The sequence below is a fragment of the Gracilinanus agilis genome, chromosome 1 (genome assembly GCF_016433145.1).
Source record: "Gracilinanus agilis isolate LMUSP501 chromosome 1, AgileGrace, whole genome shotgun sequence".
NCBI lineage: Eukaryota > Metazoa > Chordata > Mammalia > Didelphimorphia > Didelphidae > Gracilinanus > Gracilinanus agilis.
The window spans coordinates 97,922,559-97,945,187 of record NC_058130.1 but is presented as its reverse complement, the minus strand read 5'-3'; the positions used below and the strand labels follow the sequence as shown (position 1 = coordinate 97,945,187).

Genomic DNA, 22,629 nt, shown 5'->3' with positions numbered 1-22,629 from the left:
GCTTTTAATTTTTTTAATTTTAAACCCTTACCTTCCATCTTGGAGTCAATACTGTGTATTGGCTCCAAGGCAGAAGAGTGGTAAGGGTAGGCAATGGGGGTCAAGTGACTTGTCCAGAGTCACACAGCTTCTGAGAGATTCTCAGAAGTGTCTGAGGCCAGATTTGAACCAAAGACCTCCCATCTCTAGGCCTGGCTCTCAATCCACTGAAATACCCAGCTGCCCTCCCCCCCACCCCCCTTTGGTTCTGACATACTGTTTATTATAGCAAAAGCTTTTGTCTTTGACATAATCTGATTGAGCTACTTATGCTCTTTCCCTTCTAGATGGTACTGAAGAAGAAAAAATGGAAACAGAGACAGATGGACAACAAACTGAAAAGGTGAAGTATGTTAAATTGAACTTTCTTAAATCAGAAAAGCCATGCAAAGCACTTCAGGTTCACTTTTGTAGGCAGGACAAAAGGGAAATTATTGATTAAAAATATTTAATGGAATTAAAATTAAGTTGTCACAAGATTTTGTTTAAGTTATACAATTTATATCCTGACTCAAGCATATGAGAGAAATATAAATTAGTCAGAACATAGAGTAAGTGTGTATGTTTTTAGTCACGGCATTAAATATGGAAAAGCAGCTAGGTAGTGGAAGGTTTAAGTCCTGGGCCTGGCGTCAGGAAGATTCATTTTACTGAGTTTAGATCCTGCCTTAGACACTTACTAGCTATGTGACCCTGGACAAGTCATTTAACCCTCTTTGCTTCAGTTCCTCATCTATAAAAATGACCTGGAAAAGGAAATGACAAACCACTCTGGAATCTTTGCCAGGAAAACCCCAAAATGGGCCACAAAGAGTTAGACATGACTGAAGTGACTAAATAACATTTATTTATTATTAGAGTTGTAAAGAATTTTATTTTTCTAGATGAAGAAATTAAGAACTATCCAAAGTCATATAGTTGGCAGCAAATGTAGAATTTAGAAACCCTTAGATCCTCTCACTTGTCCTATTTCCTTTCTAGCTTCTTATAGTAATTTTTTTTCTGCCTTTTAATCCAGATCACATCTGGAACTTATTTTTTTGGTAATTGGAGAATCTCTGGGACAGTGGGGGTGTATTTAGTCTACAGAATCAACTAGAAAATATCTTTCTTTAGCACCCATTCTTGCGATAATTCATTTAGATTCCAATTTTAATGTGGAACAACATGGTTTCTCTACGAATTATTACAACATGGAAATTATACACAGAATGTTGAGGTTCCTGTATACTCTGCTCACTTAGTAATTTTTTTACATTCTTTAAGATGGCCTCCAAGTTCTTGCTTTGTTTCTACTTGTTTTCCTTTCTTTTTGATTTTGATAGAATGGGATATTGCTTCTTACTATAGTCACAGTACCAAGTGCAATAATGCCTTTCCACAGGCATTTAATAAACATCAATTGAATTGTTAAATTGTTTTTATCTAAAATCTAAATAGGTTTTGCTCTTTCAAAAATCTTTTGTACATCATGTTTTCCTCTACTCATATCTACTTGTTTTGAAATCTAGTCTTAAAAATTCACTTTCTTATAAGTATAGGCACTACATTGTTAAATATTTAATTCTGCTTTGTGGTACCAGTTACCTTGGGAGTTTTCACAGTGGATGGTATTTTAGCAGTAAACATGATGTTTTTTAACAATCGTTGTGTAGTCACAATTGAATTATGAGTTGTGATTCTTGCTTTTTGTGTGAAACCAATTAATAGGTCTCCCTTTCTCCAAATTTTAAAATGAAGTTTAAAAGCCAAGAGGAATTTGTTTTTTTAATCCTATAAACAAATAGGGAGTTATTACTCCCTATTGAATAGGAGTACTGCATGGTTGTAAATGCTTAAGGAAAATAACTTTGGCAGCAGTGTGGAGGATAGATTCGAGCAGGCAGTCAAGGAAACCGATCACAATCTATTAGGATTGTAAAATAAAAAAAAGTAAATCTATAACTTTGGACTTGTTTAGTTTTTAAGATGTCTTGGTGATGTCCATTCTGAAATGTCCAATATGTAGTAATTGGGTTACATTATTGTCATAAAACTTTGTTACCCCTATAAGGAATCTTCCTCTTTTTAATCTACCTCTCCCTCACCTTCTCTTTAGGCTGAAAACAAAGGAGAAAATGAAACTGATGAAAGTGATAAAGCACAGGATGGAGAAAATGAGAAAAGTATTGAGAAAGAACAGGATAGTGAAGTTAATGAAGATACCAAATCAGGTAATTAATTAAGACCATTCTTAAAATATAATCTTTAAACATCATTGGTTCAGACAACAAAGTGAATGAAATTCTATTTATAATACATTGAGCCCATTTTTTAAATATAGCAGTAATTATTCACATTTTATTTTGCAAATGCTTCACTACTATTTCTATCCCTCTTAGGGCTTCAATAATATATATCTTTTTCTATCACTTCAGTAGTACTTGGATGAATATGTTGTTTTTGGGTTTTAACCTTTACTTTCAGTCTTAGTAACAACTCTTAAGGCAATAATAGCACAAGGGATAGGCAAGCAGAGGACTTGCCAAGGGTCACACGGCTAGAATGTGTCTGTGACCAAACTTGAGCTAAGATCTTCTTGTCTCTAGGCCTGGCACTCTATTCATTTTGCCACCTAGCAATTTAATATATTATTAAACCAAGCTGAATTATCTAAATAAAATAAAAAATATGAATCTTTTCATATTGTTGACCATTGTCTTAGAATGTGAATCTAGAAGAATTTCTAGGCTTTCTTATAACAAAAAAAAATTAATTTAAAATTTTTTGTGATATTTTGTTTTTAAATCACTTAAACTTCCCGCCATACTTCTTTCCCCTCCCAGAGAAGAATCCTTCATAACAAATTCTTTTTTAAAAAGAATAAGAAAAAAATAAGCAAAATCAAACAATACCTTAAAAAATGGATATTTTGTGTAATATTAAATATTCATACATTTCTTTACCTATGCAAAGGAGTTGAAGGAGGAAGGCTATCTTTTCTTCTTTCTTCCTTAGGACCAAATTTGTTCTTTATATCTGTTTCAGTTGTTTTGTGATCGTTAATTTTGTTTGAGTTTTTCTCGTTGTTATTTACTGTTTTTTCTAATCCTACTTGTTTTACTTTTCATTTAATTCATATTCTTTCTGTTTTTATTTGATTTCATCATTTCTCATTTCTTACCAGAAATATGCCAGTAAATAATTCAGCATTCAATTACATTCATGTAACAGTTTATTAATGAGCATCTTATTTCCAGTTCTTTGCTGTGACAATAAAGTGCATTATACATATTTTGAAAGGAGCCTTTCTTTTTGTCAGTGACCTCTTTGGAGTATGTGGTTAGTAGTGGAATCATTATGTGTAAGGATATGGACATTTTATTTTAGTCTTTACAAAGTTTGCATTCCTTCCAGAACAGTTGTTCCAGTGCACAACTCCACCAGCAAAGGAGTAGTGTGCTTGTCTTTTCACAGCCCCTCCAACATGAACTGTTCTGGCCTTTTGACATCTGTGTCAATTTCTTGATATGAGGTAAAAATTTGGGGTTATTTAAATAGTTTCCCAATTGATTACTTTCCATCCTAGATGTGTTCATTTCATTTGTTAAAAAATATATTATTTTTATGAAATTATGATGATTTATTATATTTGATACTTGCCTCTATCATATTTAGTTGAGTTCTACCTGTATTTGGTAAAGGTCAGTACCAGAATTCCATTTTCTCACAAAGATATTTGATAGCTCATTAGAATTTACTTTTACTATAAACATTAGACTATTTATGAATTGTTACAACTGGGATCCTTTATGTCCTGTTAACTCTAGAGCTGTGATGGGCAAACAAAGGCCAGCCGGCCAGATGTGGCCCTCTGAAATGTTCTATCCGCAACATCATTCCTAATCTGATGAATACAATGAAACTTCGAAAGAGTTGCCTCTTAGAAACAGACTGACAGATGAGCATTTCATTTCCTTTGGAAAGTTTGCCCATCACTGCCCTAGAGCAGTTGTACTCCCTCTGTATACTGAATTTTTATTTATGTCAGCAGGAGCTGCAGAAAGTTTAAGGGAAAATAGAAATGTAAGAAGATAGAATGTATCATTTTAAAAAACTTGACCCTATTAGAGACTTAAGTTGATTGATTTGATGCTGAGGCAGATAGTGGGTTTTGGTTGTAGTATCATAAAGAATAATAATAGGGTTTGTTATTTAAGCCAAGAGTACTAAAGCGTCTGTGGTCATTTCAGAAGAAAAAGATGCTGAGGAGAATAAGGAAAACGATCCCTGTAAAGAGAGGGAGAATGATACTGGAAAGAAGAAAGTGGAACATGAGATTTCTGAAGGAAATGTAGCCACAGCTGCAGCGGCTGCTCTTGCCTCAGCTGCCACCAAAGCAAAGGTAATTTGTAATTCTCTTTAATGAGGTTTCCCAAGTTCTTTCCAAATTTTGTTCTCCTGTTCACTTTTGAGTAATTGACAAAAATATTTAGTACAAGCCCTATGCATAGTACACACTCAGTGTTCATTTATTTTATTTAATGGTGTTTGTTTATTCCTTAATATCCATATACATGGAGTAAGCAGTATAAATAATGGACCTAAATGATACTGGTTTTCTTTATTTTGTTCGTATAATATAAGCTTAGTTTAGCTAGATAAGTCACGATGTTTTTATAACAATAATTGCTAATCTAAGAATATTTATATTTAATTTGATATCTTATTTTCCTTTTTTTAAAAATGCTTTGATACTGTTTTTGTTAACTTAAAACAAATAAAAGACACTTAAAATAGCTTTTATACATAGAATTGCCAGCTTCTCTGTGGGTGGTTTCATCTCTACAACATGTGGTACCAGCTTCATAGTGTATATTACAGATTCAGAAAGGAAAGAATCCTATTTTTCCCTTACTTTTTGTTAAAATAGCCTTTAAAACCATTCCAAAAATTAACTTCTCTTCTTGATCTACTTTGTCCTTCCCTATTCTACCACCCAAAATAATTTATTCCATTAAAAATTCTTAGCATTTCAAGAAGAAAATTGTAGACTGTTTATAATATACCTTGGCTTGTGCCCATAATGACTTCTGTTGTTCTTTCTATTTGTAAATATGGCACCTTTGTAGCCTTCTCACCCAAACTGGCAGCTGCTGAGTAATCATTCTTCCAATGTTTAATCTGTTAACAAAGACTTCTATCAGGTCTGTAGCACCCTTCCCATCTGAAATGAAAGCAGAAGAAGGAAATGTATAGCATATGTTCATGAGTTCTGGCACCTGTGGAAACATTTAGGAAAAAGCATGAATGAATAGAGAGGTACCTTGAAATATACAGTCTCTGTAAGTAGAGACTCTGTTAGTAAGGGTAATTTTTATTCAAACAGGAATTTTTGAATATTTCTGATTATAGTGATAATGAATGACATTGATATGTACTTTATGCAATAGCTAGAAAATGTTTTTTACAGAGGTTACCTCACTTGATTCTAATAAAAAGATTGTCCAGTATGTAATCTGAAATTATTGCCAGTTTTCCAATTATGAGGAAATAGTCTTAGATTTCTTTGAGCAGTAAATGGCAAAATTTGGTAATCAATCTCTTGGGCCTTATAATTATTGATCCAATACTCTTTCCATATTTTGCCTCTCTAACCTCATCATTTATAAACACCTATTATTAATGTTATTGTCTCTGTCATTCTATCTTTAATAGAGTTATTATCAAGTTGGGTTTTGTCGAGGATTACTGAAATGGTTTGAAACATTACAGTTAACATTTGTCAGTTTTTCCCCAAGATATCTTTTGATTTGTATAGTTAATTAATGCAATATTATTTGTATTTCTCTTTCTGGTTCAGTTAGAATTAGAAATATAATACTTGCTAGGTAATTAACAGTGTGGAAAGCCATTTAACTCTTTCATGTTAGCATAGTTTTAATACAAATTCCTTGGGCCTAATGGGTAGATTCCTTTGCCATTATAAATATGAAAAATGATAAAGGCTGGTATAATAATATAAATTAGTATTTTAATTAAAGCCATGTTTATAGATAAAGTTATCAGACCACGCACTTGTAAGCATTCAAAACTGCCGCCTCCATTACTGTCTCCTGTTTGCTCGCTAAGAGAGCCTACTGGCAAAGAGGCCACTCCCTCCTATCCCAGGAGATTTAAGCTCTTCCCTGTGTCAAGACCTCGGCCTCCCCAAGCCCAAAAACCTGGAAACGGAAACCAGTTGGACCATGTTGGATCATGGGAAATGTAGTTTTGATACATTTCCCCTGTCCATAGAAATATATACACTTTTAGATGGCATTTTCCCAAATTTCACTTTTACACCATCTGCTGTTTCTGATCCTTTAACAGATCACTGTGTCTGTTGCCCAAATGTTCATCACCATGCTAATGTTAGAAGAATGGACAACTAGCGCCAAAAGTGACCTAAACTCCATAACTGTAGAGATGAAGTGATCGAAGCCTAGATGGCAGCTTTTCAGTTATGACTTGGTTCCTTGCCTCTAAATTCAGTGCTTTTTTTGTTCTGCCTTTGTCCTTAATGTTGTTTGGCTGGTTCACTAACAGTACAAGGGTTTCACCAATTTCCTCCCAAGAAATTAACTGTATTATTATGCTTTTAATTAGTTGATTAAGAATGGCTATTGAACATCCATGGAATTCAAAGCATTGTACTAGATTCCGAGGTCATAAGAACAGAATAAAATCATAAAATTTAGAGCTATGTGAGACCTCCAGGATTATCTGTTTCAACTTCCTCATTTTTCAGAGGTAGAAATTTATACCCTAAGAAATGAAATGAGTTGCTTGGAGAGTTATATGTAGCCTGTAAATACTTAGGGACTCATTATTTTGTGTTATCTAATAAATGTTAGTTCTTCCAAAATTCTTTCTAGAATCTTCCATATTTATGATGTTGCTGTTTTTTCACTCATTCTTTCTAACCTCTAACATAAACTTGTTGAAGGGCATATCACTAGAATTATTCAGGATACCTGGTTCAGATCCTGGCCTCAGTGTTTTACTCTCTGGGCCTCATTTTTCTTCATGTGTAAACTAGATATAGAACTTAATTTGCAGGATGGTCATGATGAGAAAGTACTTTATAGACCTCAAAGCATCGTGTAAATATGTGGTTCTTGTTTTTATAGTAGAGTAGGTACCCCTTTTTTTCCTTTTTAATCTGGAATATACTCAAGGGAATATACAATATTTTGAGGATGATAGTATGAGTCTAGGTCTGTGCGCATGTGAGTAAGCATAGTGAAGTTACTATAATTTCTACGTGTGGCAAAGTAAATATATTCTCATTCCATAGTTTCTCATGCAAACTTCTTTTGTGCTTTCAGGTATAATGTATGTGTGTCATACTCACTGCCACTGAGCTGTCTCAGTTTTGGGAAATACTCTAGTCTCTCAGCTCTTTTAAAGTTCTACTTTTATGGATCTTTTGAACTAACTCTGTAGTACCACCAAGATATTTAGATTGGTTTTCAGTTAATTTTTTTTCTTAAAAACACCTGATTTTCCCTCTTACTATACTTATTTAATTTCTAATTACATAATCTTAAAAATTTGTTCATGTATTTTTAGTCTGAAAATTTTATTGTCCTGTAGTCTGACCTCCTGCTCACATATATATTTTTTAATTGCTTGAGTAAGAAAATAAGAAAATTTTAATGTAATCAAGTAAAATTTCTTAGGAAGACTAATCAGACATATTTAATATAGGTATATATATATAGTTGTTTTTGTTAGGAAGTTTTCTCTTACTTTAAACCTAAATTTGTTTCTTTCTAACTTTTGTCCATTGCTCCTGCCCCCAAATAAAATAGATATTCCCTCTTTCACATGAGAGTCCTAAAGAGACATGAAGACAGCTAATGTGTTTCCCATCCTCAAGTCCTTAATATTCCTGGCTAAATAAATATCCCCATTTTCTTCACTAGACATTCTTATGACATGATCTCATGGTTTTTCTCTATCCTGGTTATTCTTTTTTTTTTTTTTTTTGAAATGAGCTCTAGATTATCCAGCCCAAAAATGTGGGGCCCAAGAAATTTCTACATATGGCCTAAGGTGAAATAGAAGTGTGTGTTTTACCTCCCTGTCCTTAGATAATATGCATTAGCTTTTTAAGCTGCCCCCCAGCATCCTGTTGTTGGGCTGATTGTATCAAGCATCTTGCAGAGTTTCCCTAAATGAGGAAAATGCTCAAAAGTTCTATCATATCACATAAGAAAGACCCAAATGAATAAAGAATGCTTCTTTGTCTGGTTTTTTTTGTATCCGTCTTTTCTGTTATGTTTGACTCTCCATGACCCTATTTGGGTCTTTCTTGGCAAAGATACTTGAATGGTTTACCATTTCCTTCTCCAGCTCACTTTACAGATGAGGAACTAAAGCAGTGACTTGCTGAAGGTCACATAGTAAGTGTCTGAGTGAAGATTTGAACTCCAGTCTTCCTGACTACAGGCCAGGCACTCTACCCGCTGTGCCACCTGCATTCCCAGAGAACAATTTCATAATTTGGCTTTGTCAGTAGTTCATATAAATAATTACAATTAATAAGACTTTTATCTCACACACCTAAGTTGCAACATTGTAAGCTTTCCTATGTAAACCTTGAAAGTATGGAAAGTTTTTTCTTGTTATTATGTATATTTTAATCTTCAGTAACTCACAAATTCCTGACACATTAAAAGACAAAAATCCTAGATTCAACTCCTTTAAAATAGTTCTTTTCCCCCTTTCTTCCTCTTATTCTTTCCATATTGAGTAACACATCTAGATGTTCCCCAGTGCACAATATGATGAGACTATGAATTGCAGGATCCTTGTATCTTCCGATAGAGGAAATGAACTTATAATAGGACAGACTCCTGCTATGAAGAAAAATCGAAGGGGTCACTAATAGTGAAACTAGTCTTTCTTTCCAGGTATAGATAAGCTCCTCTTCCTTGTTTTTCTTTCCATAAACAGAAACTTTGGAAGCATTTGTGGATGAGACCAGTCTTTTTTTTTTTTTTTTTTTTTTTCCTGTCTGGTTCTTATCACCACCTCCAAATACCCATACAACCCAAGTCCATTAAAATAGATCTACCTTTAGGATGTAATTTTGGGTAAAAAAGAAAGACTTGATGGATTGAGAGCCAGGCCTAGAGACAAGAGGTCCTGGGTTCAAAAAAAAAGACTCCCAAACCCTTTTAACTTCAAAGGAGTCCTAAAATTTTAGGCCTACGTGTCCATAATTTTTTTCTTTCTTATCCTTGACTCACTTTTCACATTGGAATTTAGCCATCATGATTCCTATCTTCTAGAGTCCATTCTTTCTCTGGTTCTGGATAATACCACCATCCCACCTCTAGAAAAGATCTCAGACGAGAATAGGCCTTCCACTGAGTCACCCTCCACTCTCAGTTAACAGATATTTCTTTAGAATTTTTATTTCATTTTCCATCAATTTATTCCTCCTCTGAAACTTCATCATGGCCAGGAAGTTACCTTCATTCCTCCAGGCTTTGCCCACATAAATGAAGCTCTAGAGCATCTTGCCAAGCTATTAAAGCTTTAGTAAATTTCCCATTGAAGGGAACTTAAAAACAGTAATGTAGAGAACATTTTTACTAGAGGGTGATGGATTTTTTTCACTACAGCAACTAAACAAAGCAGGTAAGGAAATTTTGTTCTGAACAATAGGAGAAATACACTGTGATATTTGAAGAATCCTGAATTCAACTCAGTGGGAGAGATAGAAATATTAGTGATAGAATAGAAAGAACATTGAACCTTGAGTCATGAGACCCAAGACCTTCTACCACCTCTATCACTTAGCCTTATTTGTTTCGTAATGTTTAAAGTTAGGGATTTATCCTAGAATAGGGATTGACAAAGTAGTCCTATTGTGTCAGGCCTAAGAATAGATTTGAATTTTTGAATGTAAAACAATTTATAACTCACAGGTGGTACAGATGTGGGTGTGGGCCAGCCTAGAAGATAATCTCTTAGAATAAAAAAAATTATTAAATACTAGAGCATGGAGTACTCTCTTGAATCAGTTCAGCTGTCAGATGAAGTGTACTTGAAACGACCCTTTATCTCTGATTTACTCTTATATTTGTGGATGAAGAATCTGTAAGGCTTAGGCACAGTGAAATTGCATAGTCATTGCAATATTGTATAGTTGTGTTGGGGATATTTTAGAATGATAATGTTTTAGGTGTTTTGTACATTTGTAAAGTGGATTTGACCAAAAGCTTAACAAATCCTTGAAGAATTATTATATATAATTAAACACTGAAAAAGAAAGAAATATTTGGTCAGAGTGGTTAAATAAGAAATGTATCCTTGCTAGATAATCTCTACTCAGAATGGCACACTCCTGCCTTGGGATACTTTTTCTTTTGTATTTTTAATGTATTGATAAAAAATTATGATAAATCATGTTTCCAAAAGAGAGTATCCCCTGCAAAATAGTTGAATTATCTGTTATTGGAAAGGAGGGAGAGAAGTCCTTTAATTTAACTCTATTAGTAATATGGACAGTTGTTATTGACCCGAGTTTTGCATTCTTTTTTAGTTTATTTAATTTTCATTTGAAACATGTATTTGACTTTTCTTGCTGTTTCTTTTACTTTTAGCACCTTGCTGCTGTAGAAGAAAGAAAGATCAAGTCTCTAGTAGCCCTGCTGGTGGAGACTCAAATGAAGAAGCTGGAGATAAAACTCCGTCATTTTGAGGAACTGGAAACAATCATGGACAGGGAGAAGGAGGCTGTAAGTGAGATAAGAGTCTGATAATTTTTAAAGTATTCCTTGATTTCTTTTGTTGATGCTATCTTTTAAAAAACAAAAGATATTTCCTAATAATGCCCTTCCCCACAGAGTGCTAGTTATCTAAAAAAGAAAAAACAACCCTTAAGCAGAACTAGCCATTTTTTTTTTAAGTCTGATACCTGTGTTTTCCTACCTCTACTAAAAGAATCATTGAATCATGGTAAAGAGGTAGGGAAGAAGAAAATGTATTTTGTTAACTGTCTATTACATATTTGCCATGGCCTCTAATCAAAATTCAGCTCCCTTTTCATTTAAATTATAGCTTTGATTCTTCTAGTTCTCCAGTTTTCATTCTCTATCAACTCTTAACATGTCTTCCAATCTAGCAGCTTTTTTTTTTTTTTAAATATATATCAAGTTGTTTCTCGGAGTGCTTGGTCTAATTGATTCTTTCACCAACAGTGTATTAGAGTGTCTTCACATAGTTACTCCAACTTTGACTATTTCTGCCCTTTTTTGTCATTCCTATTTGATGGGTTATCGGGCAAAACTTTAGAGTTGTTTTAACTTTTAAATTCTCTTATTCATAGTTATTAAATTGTTCACAATTCTTTTCATGTATCTGCTTATGTGCCTTTGGGAGACTGGCTTTATATGTTTGAGTCAGTTCCTTTTAAATTATGGATATCAAATTTGTATAAGATAATTTGATGCAGATTTTTTCCTCTGTAAGTAGTTTTATTTTTATTTTGTAGTCATTTATTTAATTTCATCCTTTTGCATAGTAAAATGCAAGCCATATTCCCCAATTTAAGAAATTTTTAGTTTGTTGAATTGAAATTGAAAACCACATGCTTCTCTTTTTTGTAATGTGTGCCATCTTTTCTCTTTTTGCTAGTTTATAAGCTCGTACCTGTATTTGTCACCCAGGATCAGTTACAAAATTCCCAAATCCTCCTTGGTTCATTCTTAATAGATCCATATGAGCTTCAAATTCTCAATATCTATGCTGCGTAAGCATTGGAGTTTTTTGTCCAGCATGTTGAGTGGAAATGAAATTCCATTAGCATCAAAATTAGGCCTGCCAAGTCCTAGATCTAATGTGATTCAAGTATTATCTTTTTTTTTTTTTTTTTTTTTTTACCTTTTTAAGAAGTATCTTATAAAAGTAAAGATGCTTCTTTGATATTCTACTTGTCCCTTTACTGTCTAACCTTCCAACCTGTTCAGTCATCTCTGTGTTCAAAACTGATAGACTAGGCCACAAACCTACTGTAGAATGAACATTCCTAATTTTTTTAAGTTAAATTTATTTAGAATATTTTTCCATGTTTACATGATTCATGTTCTTTCCCTTCCCCATTCTTTGAGCTGACGAGCAATTCCACTGGGTTATACGTGTATCATTATTCAAAGCCTATTTCCAAATTATTAATATTTGCAATAAAATAAACATTTAAAGTCAAAATCCTCAATCGAACCACATAATCAATCATGTTTTTCTTCTGCATTTCTGCTCCCACAATTCCTTCTCTGGATTTGGATAATGTTCTTTCTCATAAGTCCCTCACAATTGTCCTGGATCATTGCATTGCAGCTAGTAGAGAAGTCCATTACATTCAATTGTGCCACAGTGTATCAGCCTCTGTGTATAATATTCTCCTGGTTCTGCTCCTTTCACTCTGCATCACTTCTTGGAGGTCTTTCCAGTTCACGTGGAATTCCTCCAGTTCATCATTCCTTTCAACACAGTAATATTCCATTTCCATCAGATACCACAGTTTGTTCAGCCATTCCCCAATCAATGGACACCTCCTCATTTTCCAATTTTTTGCCATTACAAAGAGCAAGGCTATAAATATTTTTGTACAAGTATTTTTCCATATTGTCTCTTTGAGGTGTAAACCCAGCAGTGGTATGGCTGAATCAAAGGGCAGGCAGTCTTTTAAAGCCCTTTGGGCATAATTCCAAAATTGCCTTCCAGAATGGTTGGATCAATTCACAACTCCACCAGCAGTGCATTAGTGTCCCAATTTTGCCGCAACCCCTCCAACATTTATTATTTTTCTTTACTGTTATATTGAGATGGTACCTAAGAGTTTAGATTTGCATTTCTCTAATTATGAGAAATATAGAGCACTTTTTCATGTGTTTATTGATAGTTTTTATTTCTTTATCTGAAAACTACCTATTCATGTGCTTTGGCCATTTATCATTTGGGGAATGGCTTGATTTTTTTTTTTTTTTTTTGTGTGTGTGTGTGTGTGTGCAATTGACTTAGCTCCATTTGAGAAATTAGACCTTTGTCAGAAGTTTTTGTTATAAATATTTTTTTCCAGTTTGTTGCTTCCCTTCTAATTTTGGTTACATTGGTTTTGTTTCTATAAACCTTTTTAATGTAATCAAAATTATTCATTTTACATTTTGTAGTATTTTCTCTCTCTCCCTGTCTGTCTTAAATTCTTTCCTTTCCCATAGATCTAACAGGTATACTATTTTATGTTCATCTAATTTACTTATAGTTTCCTTCTTTATATTTAAGTTATTTACCCATTCTGAATTTATCTTTGTATAGGATGTGAGATGTTGATCTAACCCTAATCTCTCCCAAACTGTTTTCCAATTTTCCCAGCAGTTTTTATCAAATAGTGGGTTCTTGTCCCAAAAGCTAGGATCTTTGGATTTATTATACATTATCTTGCTGAGGTCATTTACCCCAAGTCTGTTCCATTGATTCACCCTTCTGTCTCTTAGCCATACCATATTGTTTTGATGACCACTGCTTTATAGTACAGTTTTAAGATCTGATAATGGTAGGCCTCCATCCTTCACATTTTTTTCCATTAGTTCCTTTGATATTCTTGATCTTTTGTTCTTCCGAATGAACTTCATTATAATTTTTTTCTTATTCTATAAAGAAGTGTCTTGGTAGTTTGATAGGTATGACACTGAATAAGTAAATTAATTTGGGTAGGACTTTCATTTTTATTATATTAGCTCATCCTACCCATGAGCAATTAATGTTTTTCCATTTATTTAGCTCTAATTTTAATTGTGTGGAAAGTGTTTTGTAGTTGTGTCCATATAATTCCTGTGTTTGTCTTAACAAATAAATTCCTAGATATTTTATATTGTCTAGGGCAGTGATGGACAAACTATTCCCCGTGGGCCAGATCCAGACCGTAGTTTGCCCATCTCGATGTGCGGGTGTAGTGATTAGGGAATTGCTTAAGGCAGTGATGGGCAAAATATGACCTGGATCTGGCCCGCAGGGAATAGTTTGCCCACCACTGATCTAGGGTGATTTTAAATGTAATTTCTCTTTGTAATTCTTGCTGCTGAGTTGTGTTAGAAATATTTAGAAATGCTTATTCCTCTTGTTTTTAAAGGGAGCTAGAAAAAAGGAAGTTATAGACCAAAAAAGAATGATTTTAATAGAGCCGAACCAAAATTAGGAAGTGTAAGATTAAAAATTAATATCCAAATACTTAAAGTATCATATATTTTATAAGAATATATTAATAATAACTTGAAGAAAAAGGAAACTGATAGCCTTAGCAAAGAGAGAGTTTCCCAGCCCGCAAAAAGTGGGAAGAGAGAGACAGAGATAACCTGCCCATGGTTGGGGGGGGAGAGGAGGAAAGCTCAGGAAGAAGAGCGCCATGGCTCTTTATTAATACAGCGTAAGGATGCAACATGGGAACAAAAACAGAAAGGGATGCTAGGTAATGTAATTCAAAGGTACAAAATTCCAATTACACAGAAGAAAGTTACGGTTGTGGAAGCCTACAACTCTGCCAAGGCACTGTTTCAGGCTTTGTGCATTTTTTTTGTTTCAATGAATGAAACAAGTAAAGCCCAGCTAGGGCTCCCAGAGCTATGGGACTCACAGAACCACAAACCAAATGTATGACTATGTCTTCATGACATTTGGTCAGCCCCCTGGCCAAGCTATACACCTGTCAGCTTTCATACCCTGAGAAGCAATAGTAATACAGTATTAAGAATTACTGTTATGTGACCTATATTTTCCACTACAACTTGGCACTTGAGTACAGAGCATTTTCTCCACTATGAATTTTCTAGCCTACAGGGCCAATCTCTTATTGTTCACCATGACAACTTCTGCAATCCTTGCGAAGAAACTAGAGAAGCAGCCTCAGACTCTCTTCCCCCTCCAAAGAAGAAAAATATTTCTGTGTAAGAAATTCAGTAGAAACCAGAAACTGCAGAGGATAGATGCAAGTCTCATTAAGCTGTAATCTTTCGATGTAGCTATTTGAGAAGTGGGAGCATAAGAAGAAGGTGCTTCAGAAAGCAATTGGAAGAAAACCACAACTTTAGCAACATGGCAGAAGAAAAACTGACCCAGAAAATGGAAACCAACAAAGAAAACCAAGAGGCCACAAATGACTACTAATCTGGAGCACTTGCAGGGTTAAGCATACTGATGAGATGCAGAAGAACAGAGTCCAAAGACCTTGCCAATGAACAGAGCTGACTTATGTGTTAAGGTTAGAGTAGCTATTTTTGCGCATCATTTCTATTCCAGAACGTTCAATGCTAGGTTAATGGCTAATGTTATATTGGCTCTGTGAAAACATGTTTGTGAAAGGAATCTGTTTTCTCTGTTTCTTCATCTGTGAAATGCTGAATATTTATTCATTTTTGAAACCTGACTTTTATCCCAGTCTTTCCAAATACTACCGTACTCGAATGGTTAATAAAACTCCACAGTGCTATTGGGAAATTATAGATGAAAATAAAAATATAAGCAACAAAAGCAAAGAGATGGTCTTAAAGACAGTAAGTCAATTCCAGGAGAAATGCAGTCTTTTTGTAAATATTTTGTGGAAGAGACCCTTAAAAGTCACTTAGATCAACTTCTGAAACTAGGTTCTTAGTTTTTTTGTGTTTTATGGACCTTTTTGGTAACTTGGTGAAATCCTTTAAAACTCAAAATAATATTGTTAAATACCTAGAACTACAGATGAAACCAGTTGTATTGAATTGATTTACAGTACTGCCCCATACCCATAGTGGATGTATTCCAAAACGTACCATTAGTGGTTGAACCCACTGATATATAGGTGACCTGCTTACCTTATGCATATGTGCTCTCTCCCTACAGCTCATACTGTGCAGCACTTGTGGCACCCTGATCTCTCCCAAACAAAACAAAAAAGTAAAGAGGAAAGTAGAAGAGACCAGGGTGACTGAAAACATGGTTAGACCTTGGGTTGCTTCACTTTCACAGTAGCCGTGTCTGGTGCTTCCCACTTAACCATGGATAAGTGAAACCACAGATAAGGACATCTACTTCTATTTATTTTCCTGCCAATTTAAATTCATGGATCCCTTTAAGTCTCTCCATAGACCCCAGTTAAGAACCTCCCCTTTAGAGGCAGAACCAAAATGGTAGAGTAAAGCCAGGGACTCACCTGAACTCTCAAATTCTCCTCCAAAAAGTTTTAAAATATGGCTGTAAATCAGTGTTTCGAGTAGCAGAACCAACAAAAGGTCATGGTGAAACACTTTTCCAACTTAAGACAACTTAGGTGGTAGTCAGGCCTGGTGCAGAGTGCAACCCAGGCCAAGTTCCTGCAAATCAGCAGCAGGCTTCAGAAGATGACTATAGCCACAGTTGCTTTAGTAGTTTTTCAGCCCACATAGTAAGTTTTTCAGCTCCATAGTAAGGAGGTCAAACAGCTGATCAGAAGATTAGAAGGGATCCTTTGCTGACATTGGATGCAGGTCCTTGTTACAGTGCCAATAAAGAGTGCTTGTGTTAGAGCACAAGGCAAGAGATCAGTTGAGTACTCCTCTCTTTTTAGATCATATCAGCTGGGAAGAATAAAAGCTTACAGGCCTCCCAAAAATGACTGATAATAGCAGCACAAAAACCTGAAACTTGGGGCACCCTCCTCCCTGTGAGCAGCATCTGGCTTTAAAATAAAGCAAAAAGTCAAGAAATAGACTGAGGAAAATGGGCAAGCAACAACAGAAAGAATTTGGTGGTAGGGAAGTTTAAGACAAACTTAGAAGCCAAGATGACACATTCAGAACTGCTACATGCAAAGTCTCAAAGGAACATGCTAATTGGTGTCAGGCCTGGCCAGAAAGAATTCTGGAAGAGCTCAAAAGATTTTTTTTTCTTTTCTTTCTCTTTCTCTCTCTTTTTTTTCGTTTTTTCTCCTTTGAGACTTGAGTATGTTGTAAGAAAATTGTTAAATCAGTACCATTGCTTGGTAAAAGGCACAAAAAATACTGAAGAAAATAACTCCTTAAAAAACAGTTGACCAAGTGGTAAAAGAGGCACAGAAATCCACTTAAAAGAAGAATGTCTTAAAAGCAGATTTGGCTAAAAGAAAAAAGAAGACAAAAATTCAGTTAAGAAAAGAATGTCCTAAAAAGTTGGGTTGTGCAAGTGGAAGCTATTGACACTATGAGACATCAAAAAACAAAGCAAAGTCAAAAGGATGAAAAAAAAATAGAAGAAAATAGGAAATATCTCATCCGAACAAAAACAAAATGAAAAGTAGATCAAGAAGAGATAATTTAAGAATTATTGGACTACCTAAAAACCAAAGTAATGGGAGTCTGCTATGAGAAAAGAGATAGAATGGAGGAAATCGTTTCACAAAAAAGACATAGAAGGAAGAGTGTTTATAGGAGGAATAGAAGGTGGCAAAGTAAGAAAAAGCAAAGATAGCAATTATGGTCTTAGACAAAGCAAAAACAAATCTAATCACATAAATAGGGAAACTACAGTAAGCTAAAAAATACCAAAGATGACAAATTAACATTGATACTAAATATATATATATACACACACACGCCAAATGGTTTAGCATCCAAATTCTTAAAGGAAAAGTTAAGTGAGTTATAGGAAGAAATAGGTAGTAAAAACTATACTAATGAGGCATGTCAACTTTCTCCTCTCAGAGCTATATAAATTTAAATTTAAAAATAGCCAAGAAAGAAGTTAAGGAGATGAATAGAAGTTTAGAAAAGTTATATATTATAGACCTCTGGAGAAATTGAGAGAATAGAAAAGGAATATATCTTTTTTTTCTTCGCAGTACATGGCACCTACATAAAAATTGACCATGTATTAGGGCAGCTTTGACAAATCTTTTCTGAGTTTGAGTGTTCAGAAGGCAAAATTCAAGCTGTCTGTAAGCCCCCACATTACCAGAGAGAGCTGAGGGAGGAAGTGTTTTGGGCAGCTGGACAAAGGAAAGGAGCATGCAAAAATATGTCCGTGGGAATTGGGGGGCAGCTCCCCAACTCCCGGCTCTGCACATGTGCCATGTCTTTGCCAACACTGTATTAGGACATCAAAACCACAACCAAATGCAGAACAGCACTAATATTAAATGCTATTAAATATTTTCAGACCATAATGCAATAAAAATTATTCAACAAAGTACTCTGGAAAAATAGGAAGAAATTTATTTAGAAAGTAATAATCTAATCCTAAAGAATGAGTAGGTCAAAGTATTCATAGAAGCAACCATTAACTTCATTAAAGAGAATGACAAGGACCAAAACACCAAAATTTATGGGACATGGCCAAAGCAGTACTTTGCGGAAATTTTATATCTAAATACATCAATAAAATAGAGAAAGAACCGATTAATGAATTGGATGTAGAATTAAAAAAAAAACTAGGAGAAAAAGCAAATTAAAAATTCTCAAATACCAAATTAAAAATTGTTTAAATCAAAGGTGAGATTAATAAAAGCAAACAATAAAATAGAAAGACCATAAAGAAGAAAGTTGAATTATCAACATGAAAACTCAAAAGTGACAATAAAGATGAAATTAAAGCAATTATTAGGTGCTATTTTGCCTAATTATATGCCAGTAAATCTGACAATCTAAGCAAAATAGATGAATATTTAGAAAAAATATAATTTGCCTAAATCAAGGAAAGAGAACACTTAAAGAATTTTGTCTTACAAAAAGAAATTGAACAAGTGAACTCCCTCAGAAAAAAATCCCCAAGCCCACATACCTTCAAAAACATTTAAAATATAATTAATTCCAATATTATATAAATTGTTTTGAAAAATTGGTTAAGAAGTCCTACCAAATTCCTTTTACAACACATATACTGTGCTTATACCTAAACCAGGAAGAGCAAAAACAGAAAAAGAAAATTATAAACCCTATTGATACTGATGCAGAAATTTTAAATAAAATACTAGCAAAGAGATGACAGCAATATATCACAAAGATCATAAACTGTGACCAGGTAAGATTTATACCAAGAATGTAGGGCTGTTTAATATTAGGAAAATTATCAGTATAATTGCTCACATGAATAAGAAAATCAACAAAAATAATATTTTCTCAATTGGTGTAGAAAAAGCTTTTGATAAAATTTAAAGATTGTTTCTCTTAAAAATAGTAGAAAACATAAAGATAAATTGAGCTTTCCTTAAAATGATTAAAAAAAAAAAAAGAAATCTCTAAAACTGTCAGTAAGTATCTAATGAGGATAACGTTGATGCTTTTCCAGTAAGTTCAGGGTTAAAGCAAAGATCTCCTTTATCACCACTATTATTAGAAATCCTAGCTATAGCAATAAGAGAAGAATAAGAATTGGAATAGGCAGTGAGGAAACAAAATTATTACTTCTTAGTAGATGATGTGATATATAGAATTCTAAAGAACTAACTAAAAAACTAGCTGAATTAACAATTTCAACAAAGTCACAATATCTAAAATAAACCAATATCTATCATCATCATTTCTATATATATTACAAATAAAGTTCAGAAGGAACAAAGTAGGTCCAAGGGTATAGTTTACAGAAAGACAACAGCACCGTAAAGAAAAATAAATGAAAATTTTGAGAACTCTGATTAGTACAGTGACCATCTCTGTTTCCTGAGGACTTGTGATGAATCATGCTACCCACCTTATGATAAGAGAGATGATGGACTCATGAACAAGAGATATACATGGTTTGTGCATAGTCTTTGGATGGATTCATTTGACTTGACTATATTTATTGCAAGATTTTTTGGAAGGGAAATGGAAGTTTAGCAGTGGTGATATTTTCTTAAATTTTCATTTATTTATTTGTTTGCTTATTTATTTATTTTTGAGGAAGCTTTTCCATGGTTCATGATTCATTTTCTTGTTCCCCACCCCCCAGTAGCAGACGCACATTTGCAATGGTTTCTTCATGTGTCATTGATCAAAACATATTTCAATATTATTGATAATTGTTCTAGGGTGGTCATTAAGAGTCTACATCCCAAATTGTGTCTGCATCAACCTGTGTTTAAGCAGTTGTTTTTCTTCTGTGTTTCCAGCAGTAGTGATATTAAAGGAGGTGAGGAGCGTTGAAACACTTTTCTAAATGCAGAGAAGGAGGAAACAGCCACTCAGTTTTATTTGTAACATGGAAATTTTTTTATACTTTTCTAAAAAGGAAAATCATATTAAATAAATAGTTCCTTATATAGCTCTCTTCATGTTTTGTATATTTGGGTGTACTGGAGTTTTTAAGAAATTTAAGTTTAGAATTAAAAAAAAAAACAAACTTTTTTTAAAAGGTTATTTATACCAAAACATTCTTAATAGTACTTTTTGTGGTACCAGAGACTTAGAAGCAAACTAGATGCCCATAACTTTTGGGATGGTTAAACAAACTTTGATTCATGAATATAATGGCATTTTGCACCATATGAAACAAGAAATATAAAAAATTCATATAGACCTGGGAAGACATCTTCAGACATCTGACCCAGAGAGAACTCCCATATCAAGCATAAATCCTTTCACATTTGCTAAAATATGTGTTTGATTTTTTTTAATGGTATTGTATTGTATTTACCATGTTTATTCACCAATAATTCTGTTTTCTAACAATTTTTATGATAAAGAACTGTGAAGCCTCTTTTTCTTGTTTTTTTCTTGTTTTTTTTTTTTTTTTTTTTTTTTTTTTTTTTTTACAGCATCAATCATTTATCAAGTTGTAAATGGGGTAAAATGTTCAAAGGAAAATATCCTACCTGTAAAATTACAGGGCCTTAAAATACTCATTGAAGACTACAAAAGCATTCTTATACCCTAAAAATGGAGCTTCCAATTTATTTGGAGGTCCATAGACAATTTTTTTAAACCTTACAATATAAGGTGATATAATTAAAATAGTTGATATGAAAAGCAAATGCTATTAAAGAAATTTATAAGAGAGATAGTATAAAGACACCATTGGAAATGGCATGCTGATGATGTGAATGGAGCAGTGCTTTTGTGTGGTACTTAGGAGGCAGTATAGTTGGAAGTATCAAGTGAGGCTGCAGAGTATAGGTCCCTTTGAATGTCCTGTATGTAAATGTGAAAAATGAATTTTAGACTAATAAGGGGGAAAGATTGAAATGATGAAGGGTATGTTGTGACACAGGAGATTGTTTTAAACCTTGTTCAAAGAACAATTGAATTCTCTACTTTTCATATAGGTTTTTGTGTATCCTGTACTTATGCAGGTAATAATGCCTTCCTCCCTTCCTACTGGGTCAAATGAGACAATCTGTACGTACCGGAATCAGTAGTCCTTAACCACTCATTAAATCTGTTTTCAAACAAGCCTCGTTTATACCAGTTGCAGTTTTTTTCTGTGATGCAAATAGGTCATACACGATAAAAGGTGAAGTTGGCCAAAGGCAAGAGAAACACAGTCGTGTGAAACAATGCAGAAAAAAAGGTGACAACAAGAACAATGCCTGGTTTTCATATATAGAATACTGCTCCCAAAAGACATATTTTTAAAAAACACATTTTTATCACAGGTTTTAGGTAGTAAGAGATTTGCAAGAAATTTTATTTCTGCTTCATATTTATCTAAGGATTCCTTTTTTGAGACATCAAACATTTTCAAGGAGGACCTAATCATTTGTTGAAAATTTTGAGGACAGGAGGTTAAAGGCTACCAGTTTGAGTGGATTTTTCAAATCTTGGCAGTGCATTTAGAGTTTGGCAGCTTCTCTCTTTTTTCTCTCCCACCCCTCCTCCCACTCTCTGTAAATGTCGATTTGGGGAGGAACCTTGTGTGAACTTCAGCTGCATTTGCAGCTGTGTCAGCGTTAGGTCTCAGTGAGGTCTTGCTATAGAAAAGTGTCTGTTGTATTCAGTTTCCGCTTGAGTGCAACTGTATACACACAGCTAAACAATTGGAAGAGGAAGGCAGGATTTGAATGTAGGGAAAGTGAATTGGAGCAGGGGCACAAGCCATTTAGTATAACATTGGACTCCTTTTACAGGATGTTTAGAACCCTGGAGGAAATTTAACACATTTTATTAGCAATAAAGTGGTTAGAAAAACTTACATTAGAACATTTCTTTTTTACTTTTTAAAATGTAATTTTTCTTCCCTGTCCTTTTCTCATTGTAGTTAGAACAGCAAAGACAGCAGTTACTCACTGAACGCCAGAACTTCCACATGGAGCAGCTAAAATATGCTGAATTAAGGGCTCGCCAGCAAATGGAGCAACAGCAACACGGGCAGAACACTCAGCAGTCACACCAGCATTCTGGAGGGCCTGGTATGAACCCAATTGGAGCACCAGGGCATCCAGGAATGTTGCCTCATCAGCAACCCCCTCCTTATCCCATGATGCACCATCAGATGCCCCCTCCTCATCCGCCTCAACCAGGTATGGGTATAGGGTATACTGAGTATCACCTTAGCAGTAAGCATACTCAAGACAACCATCTGTATAATCCTCAAGTGTAAAATAGCTAAAACTTTGGGATTGGCTGCTTTTGCACTTGTTGACATTCAGAATATCGATTT

At 34.2% G+C, this 22,629-nt stretch overlaps 1 protein-coding gene across 1 annotated transcript in view; it reads left to right on the top strand.

Annotated features, from left to right (window-relative positions):
• The window catches only part of SMARCC1 (SWI/SNF related, matrix associated, actin dependent regulator of chromatin subfamily c member 1), a 159,774-nt gene that overhangs the window by 118,024 nt on the left and 19,121 nt on the right, over nt 1-22,629 (top strand). The window contains exons 22-26 of the mRNA XM_044682816.1: nt 327-382; nt 2,138-2,252; nt 4,272-4,423; nt 10,680-10,814; nt 22,228-22,489. Coding sequence (XP_044538751.1) covers nt 327-382; nt 2,138-2,252; nt 4,272-4,423; nt 10,680-10,814; nt 22,228-22,489 — 720 coding nt within the window. The remainder of the gene's footprint in view (nt 1-326; nt 383-2,137; nt 2,253-4,271; nt 4,424-10,679; nt 10,815-22,227; nt 22,490-22,629) is intronic.